This window comes from Penaeus monodon, chromosome 5 (genome assembly GCF_015228065.2).
Source record: "Penaeus monodon isolate SGIC_2016 chromosome 5, NSTDA_Pmon_1, whole genome shotgun sequence".
Taxonomy (NCBI): Eukaryota; Metazoa; Arthropoda; class Malacostraca; order Decapoda; family Penaeidae; genus Penaeus; species Penaeus monodon.
The window spans coordinates 17,600,530-17,607,889 of NC_051390.1; the positions used below are offsets into that span (position 1 = coordinate 17,600,530).

The window sequence follows — 7,360 nt, forward strand, 5'->3', positions numbered from 1 at the left end:
CTTTTCGTAGGTTTATTTTAATGGCATATCAATATAGCACAATTTACTATTTAGTCGAATAAATTGTATCAATTATCTATTAAAGGTTTGTTTGTTTAACTGTTTACAATTTAATTAGGGGGAAGGAGTAAGCAGGTATATCGTCACCGCTGCTTCATTCCACACACAGGTATGACAGTGCTGGGTATTAGAATTCTTATTTTACCCGGAAATTGAAGGTTGCACTGTTGCATAAGTCATTTGTAGCTGTTGAATCCAAATGAATTGAATTGTGATAACCAAGACGAGGCCGTTGCTGAAAATGAGACGATCCAACACACCATGTTTATGTTATCCGTTGGTGGGAAATATTAAATTATTTATATTTAGCCCGTGGATACAGCAGCGGAATGGGTCGAAGGAGGCAGTTCCTGTTGTGTCAGGGAGCGGATTGTGAAAGAAATAAAAGACCAAAAGAAAGTGTAGGAAAAGGAAATTGTAAAAGTTGGAAGAAGAGAACCAGTGAATTTTTGCCCAAGTAATAGCGGAAAGTGATTCTCTCGGTTCTGCCTCAAGTTTGTTTTTATTATATTTATCGTGATGATTGTTGAGTTGGAACTGGTAGACAGAGGGAGAGTTAAAGTCAAAGTTAGTTAAAGTTAGTATTCCTATCATTTTCTGATAATCGTTATTGCTAATATTAGACCCATTTTAATATGACACCTGTTTATTATTGCTGGACTGTAGAAAAAGAGAAATTAGTTGTGGCTGTATCTTTAGCGCGAAGAAATCCAATCCAACCCACGAGCTTTAAGACCAATAAGTCATTCTATTCAAATTTACTTTAGGGGGGTCAAATTTGGGATTTCCTCGGGGGTTTCTTAAAATCCAAAACCCTAGGTGGTGTGGCTATACAGAGGTAATATTATTATTTGTATTATGATTGATCTTGACTTATTAGCAGCAATAATTCAGTTGGAATAGAAGAATATATATTTATATATTACGAAGAATACGATATATACATATATATATATATATATATATATATATATATATATATATATATATATATATGTATGTATGTATTTATTCATATATACATATATATATGTATGTATTGATATATATTCATATATACATGTGTGTATGTGTGTGTGTGTGTGTGTGTGTGTGTGTGTGTGTGTGTGTGTGTGTGTGTGTGTGTGTGTGTGTGTGTGTGTGTGTGTGTGCGTGCGTGCGTGTGTGTGTGTGTGTGTGTGTGTATTTTAAGATTATCAACTGACCTACAGCAAATCGTATGGAAGTAATAATGACAACATAGGAGGTCTTGATAATAGATCTAGTGAAGGAGATGAATTGACAAAGAGAGAAATTCAGTGACCTCGAAAAGGCTTTACAAATTGGCCCAGATCATTTCCTCAACAGATCGGAAATACAAGGCTCGTCATGGTAGAGTATATTACACTCTAACCATCCGATGAGTGTGAAAGAGAGAGAGAGAGAGAGAGAGAGAGAGAGAGAGAGAGAGAGAGAGAGAGAGAGAGAGAGAGAGAGAGAGAGAGAGAGAGAGAATTTTGAATTGATTTGATAAATTTGTTACGTCCAGTAGACGACAAGCAATTTTACAGAGAATTACAAAAGGTGCATTGCCATGTCTCGCAGGGCACGTTGTGAACTATATATACACACATATTTATATGAATATACATACTCACAATTCTCACACGCACTCACACTCGCACTCGCACACACACTCACACTCACACTCACACACACACACACACACACACACACACACACACACACACACACACACACACACACACACACACACACACACACACACACACACACACATGTGGATGACTCACAAGGATAGTGTCTAAATTATCACCTTGCAGTATGTATTTCCAAGCCTAAAACAGATCTTGTCCCTGGGGTAGCAAGTCCTTCCCTACGGGGCACTCCAGACAAAGTGGGTGTAGAGTGTTGGCATGGGGAAGATCGGACCTTTTGCAAAACGAATAATGGGCCACGTCCTTTGCCTGAGACACCTGCCACACTGTACCCCAACCGAAGCCGAGAGAGAGAGAGAGAGAGAGAGAGAGAGAGAGAGAGAGAGAGAGAGAGAGAGAGAGAGAGAGAGAGAGAGAGAGAGAGAGAGAGAGAGAGAGAGAGAGAGAGAGAGAGAGAGAGAGAGAGAGAGAGATAGAGAGAGAGATAGAGAGAGAGAGAGAGAGAGAGAGAGAGAGAGAGAGAGAGAGAAAGAGAAAGAGACACATTAAAAAAGGGTCTTATCACGTCCTTCAACTTGCACATAAAACAAGTTGATATTACCTCCCCCGCGCTGCAATATCTGACTCCACATTTCACGTGTTGCACAAAGCTCTTGCACTCAACAGCCTTTTATTTCCATTCAAGGCTCATCACTGTCGGGTTTTCTCACTTCCTGGTTACCTTTTCTGTTCCTTTGCTTTTTGGGAAAAGCTGACGTTATTGAGACAGCCCGACAGTCATTTGTTTCTGTTTTTTGTGTCTTTGTTGTTGCAGCCGTTTTTGTTGCTATTAAGACCATCACAATTATCCTCATTTGTTAATTTAGCTGAGTGTGTTTGCAGGTTGATTTTTTTTGTTTTGTTTCTGTGGCACATTTATTTTCGTGAAGGAGGTAAAGATAATCATTATTGTACTTATTTACTCTTTTTTTCTCCAGACATTTTTTCTCTTTCTTTCTCTCTCCTCCACTCTCATTTTGCTTGTCTGCCTGTCTCTCTCTCTCTCGTCTCGTCCTCTTTCTCTCTCTCGTTCTCTCTCTCTCTCTCTCTCTCTCTCTCTCTCTCTCTCTCTGTGTCTTTCTCTCCCGCTCTCCCTCCCTCCCTCCCCCCCTCCCCCCTCTCCTTCCCTCTCCCTCCCTCCCCCCTCTCCTTCCCTCTCCTTCCCTCCCTCTCTCTCCCTCTCTCTCCCTCTCTCTCTCTCTCTATCTTTCTCTTTCTCTGTTTCTTTCTCTCTTTCTCTCTCATTTCTCTCTGTCTCCTCCTTTTCTCTCTTCTTGATCTTATCATGACTATATAATTACATCTCTACAATGAAACAAACAAACAAACAAAACAGAAAAAAACTGCAAAAAAGGTAAAAACAAAAGAAACCTGGATTATACGAGAAACACCAAAAGGATACAATCTAGACGAAAATATGGACGAAAATATATAACGTCGAAGAAATTTAAAAAAAACGTGGAAATTTTTTTTTTTTTCTAGAGAATGACAAAGCTGGAAGCGACATAAAAATCTCAAAATCTGGAGAGGAGGCGGAGGAAAAGGAATGGATGGGAGATTAATCTGTAATGCAGAAAGGCAACACTGCAGTCGCCAAAGTGACATAGAGTAGAGTTGTTTTCGTTGGAATTTCTGCTGGTGGATTGTCTTTCTCATGAAGCCACACAGACAGAGGTTGATAAAATAATCTCTCGATCTTAATCTCTCTCTCTCTCTCTCTTTCTCCTTATCTCTCTCTTTTTATCCGTCTGTTGTTGCTGTCTGTTTGTCTCCTTTGTTCTCTCTCTCTCCTCTTCTCTCCTCTCTCTTCTCTCTCTCTGTCTCTGTCTATCTTCTCTCTCTACCTTCTATCTTCTATCTGTCCTTCTTCTCTCTCTCTCTCTCTCTCTCTCTTCTCTCTCTTCTCTCTCTCTCTCTCTCTTCTCGTCTCTCGTCTTTCTTTCTGTTTTCTCTTTCTTCCCCATGTCTCTTCTCTCTTCTTTCTTCCCCTCTCCCCTTCTCTTTTCTCTTCCTCTACTTCTTCTCTCATCTCATCACATCACTCACTCACACACTCATTCACATCATTTACCACACACTCATCACTCACTCACTCACCACCACTCACGTCACATCACCACCACCATCACTCACTCACCACTACATATATATATATATATATATATATATATATATATAATAACTAAAAATTATATATATATATATATATATATATATTATTAGTATATATATTATATATATATATATGTATGTATATATATGTATATACATATACATAAATAAATAAATGGATGTTTGTATATCTATCTATCTATGTATGTATTTATCTATATCTATCTATCTATCTATCTATCTATCTATCTATCTATCTATCTATATTTATCTATCCTGTACATCTATCATCATATCTATAATATATGCGTGTGTGTGTGTGTGTGTGTGTGTGTGTGTGTGTGTGTGTGTTGTGTGTGTGTGTGTGTGTGTGTTGTGTTGTGTGTGTGTAGTTCTGTTTGTAGTGTATATGTGTCTGTGTGTTTATCATTGATATATATACATCACAAAAATAACACATTACATTGTGTGTGTTTTTATTTGTAGTATACTATCTGTCCATATTCATTTATTAATTCATTTATAATCTGATGATTATATATATATAACCACACACCACCCCACCACACCCCACAAACGCCTTAAACATCTGTCTATTTATCTATATCTCTATATTACTCCTCAGCACTACAGGACTCTCAATTCATTACTGAGAGGTTATTTGGCAATGCCTCCCTTGCCTAATCAACCACGGTCCAGCTCGCTACTACTGTGCCACGGCGGCGACTTCCCTAGGACTCGTTTTCTCGTCGTTTTCTCGCCGGGAGGTCGGGCTCGAGCCAGCAGTCGAAGCGCAGGTATTTTGCGACACACACACACATACACACACACACACACACACACACACAAAACCAGGGCGAAGGTAATTGGGTAAACGAGGTTATATGAAAGGATTTTGTTTTATATTTCATCTTTATTTCAGATATATATTAAAATATTAACTCCGCAACACGGCGATAGAATAAGATAAACAACTGTAAGTGGGACTCCCTTCGAGAGCCTCAGGGACTCCTCCGGCTCTGCCTCTAGCGGCCGTAAGGGTTGAAAGGCCGAGACGGGGCCCTGTAGTTGTACCCTCCTCCTCCGCCGCCACAGTAAGGCTGCTTGGTTTGGGTAACAGTGACTGTGTTGTACTGCTGTTGAGACACGGTCGATGTCACGAAGTTGGTCCTGTAGGCCGTACGGGTCACGTACTGGGTACGGGTCTGGCCGGCGCCTTGCTGGGTCCTGTAGACCGTGCGGAAGATGGTGGTGTAGCTTACCTGGCCCGGTATGTTGACTACGGTCGGCACCACGCGCTGGCTGAAGATGGTTGTTGGCACCACTTGGGTGGATATTTGTGTCCTCACCACCTGCTGGGGCACCGTGATGGTCCTGGTATTGTATTGAGGCACCTGTTGTGTACGAAAGACAGTGCTAACTTGCTGCTGCACCTGAGTGCGTGTAATGAACTGTGTCTGCGTGTTGCCAACAACTTGTGTAGAATAGATGGTTCTCGTGATGGGAACCACCTGCGTTGATGTGACGTACTGCGTCTGACCAGGCTGGGGAATCGTCTGCGTGATGTAGTTAGTCCTGACGAAGGTGCTTGTGAGAACGACGTCCTGACCAGGTATGAAAGCCGTCGAGTAAACTGTACTGAAGAGTGTGCTGTCTATCGTGCGAGTCTGACCACCCGCCTGCACTGTACTGGTGATAGTTTGGGTTTGATATACGGTTCTGATTACCTGCTGAGGTATAGCTACAGTGGAGAAGACGTTCCTGACAATGGTTGACGGAACTTGCTGGTACTGCGTCTGAAACTGCGTCTGGAACTGCACCTGGGTCCTCACCTGCTCCTGAGTTTGGGTCACATAGTTCGTCTGCCCTGGAAGAGTCACATACTCCGTGCGAACGTTCCCCTGGGTTTGTGTCACGAAGTTAGTCTGGTACTGGATTTGCGGCACCACTTGGGTATCGACAACCTCTGAAAAGACAGTCGAATAGACCTGCTGAACGCTGTACTGGGTCTGGGTCACATACTGTGGGTTATTGTTGTAGATGGTGGAAGGAACAACCACGGTGGAGTAGCGGACTTGTGTCTGATAGACAGTGGAAGGCTGGCATCCCCCGGGCGTGGGCACGGGTACCGGGGGCAGGTAACCTCCGGAGGGCTGCAGATTGATTCCCTGGCCGAGAAGACTCCGAGGCAGCCGGTCGGCGCCCGTCTCGACGCCACTGGCCGCCAGCAGGAACGCCAGAGTCACCCACATCCTGCTCAGGGAAAATGTAAATAGAAAAGAAGCGACACTAGTACACCAGCGATGCAACCATTTTTGCAGTCATCATTGCTGCCACCATAATCAGTTAGCGAAAATTAATTTATATTATTATTATTATTATTATTATTATTATTATTATTATTATTATTATTATTATTATAAGCATAATTAGTAAAATAGCACGGAACCTCCTACAAACAAAACACATCCATCCCCAACAACTGATGCTATCAAAATACTCTCTACTTACATTTTCTGCGGAACGCTGATATCCTATTTTCTTGGGGATAAAGAAACAAACAAGAATTATAACATTATTAAAACTTTAATGAACAATAAGAAAATAATATTAGGATATATACACACGCAACACAAAAAGCACTTTGTTGTCTGACATAAAGAGGACAAAATAATTTACTTCGGATTGTGCAGACAGCCATACTGTGCGGATGTGTGTTTGTGTTAGAATACAATGCTTTTATCCAATGGGCAGGGGATTCCTCGGGTAGTTGTAATTATATCCACCTTGGCCGCCAAAGGATCCACCTCCTCCTCCCTAGACCACCAAAACCACTGCCACCTACTCCACCAAAACCACTTCCACTTGATCCACCAAATCCACTTCCACTTGATCCACCAAATCCACTACCACCTACTCCACCAAATCCGCTTCCACCTACTCCACCGAATCCACTTCCGCTTGATCCACCAAATCCGCTTCCACCTCTCCACCAAATCCACCTCCACCTGATCCGCCAACTCCTCCTCCAGTCTGGCCACAGGAAGCGGTCACTGTTCTTGTGACAGTCGCCTGCTGCGGGTTGCCGACCGTCTGGAATATGACCTGCTGTCGCACAGAAGTCTGGACGACCTCGCTGGTAATGACCTGGTCCTGACCCGGAGCCTGAATCACGGACGTCCGGGTCTGTTCGCGGGTCTGCACCACCGCGGGACCTGTTCTGAAGTCGGTGCTCGTCACCGTCTGCACCTGCGTGAAGGGCTGGAACCGGGTTTCGAAGCGCGTGGTGAAGATGGTGGTCGGGACCACCTGTGTGCGAACGACCTCCTGGGGCACCACCTGGGTCTGGACGCGGGTCTGCGTGGCGTAGTTGGTTTGCGTGACGACCTGCTCTCGGGTGACGACGGCGTTCGAGAAGCGCGTGGTCACGTCTGTGTACGGGACGATCTGCTCGCGACGCACCACCGTCGTGCTCACCACATTCTGGCCCG

The 7,360-nt window shown here is 43.2% G+C and overlaps 2 protein-coding genes across 2 annotated transcripts in view; both read right to left on the reverse strand.

The window, feature by feature from the left end:
- Positions 1–4,823: 4,823 nt before the first annotated feature.
- On the reverse strand, positions 4,824–6,224 carry LOC119572840. The gene has a single exon (XM_037919781.1). It carries the CDS (start codon positions 6,119–6,121, stop codon positions 4,895–4,897), a length of 1,227 nt encoding a protein of 408 aa, XP_037775709.1. The 5' UTR covers positions 6,122–6,224; the 3' UTR covers positions 4,824–4,894.
- Positions 6,225–6,806: 582 nt separating this feature from the next.
- LOC119573463 overlaps positions 6,807–7,360 on the reverse strand; it is a 5,196-nt gene continuing 4,642 nt past the window's right edge. The window contains 1 exon segment of the mRNA XM_037920689.1: positions 6,807–7,360. This exon segment is cut by the window's right edge and continues 1 nt beyond it. Within this exon segment, the coding sequence (XP_037776617.1) occupies positions 6,807–7,360 (554 nt within the window).

Excerpts from the sequence above, each read along its gene's own strand:
- LOC119572840 (XM_037919781.1), bottom strand. The coding sequence starts at position 6,121 with ATGTGGGTGACTCTGGCGTTCCTGCTGGCGGCCAGTGGCGTCGAGACG.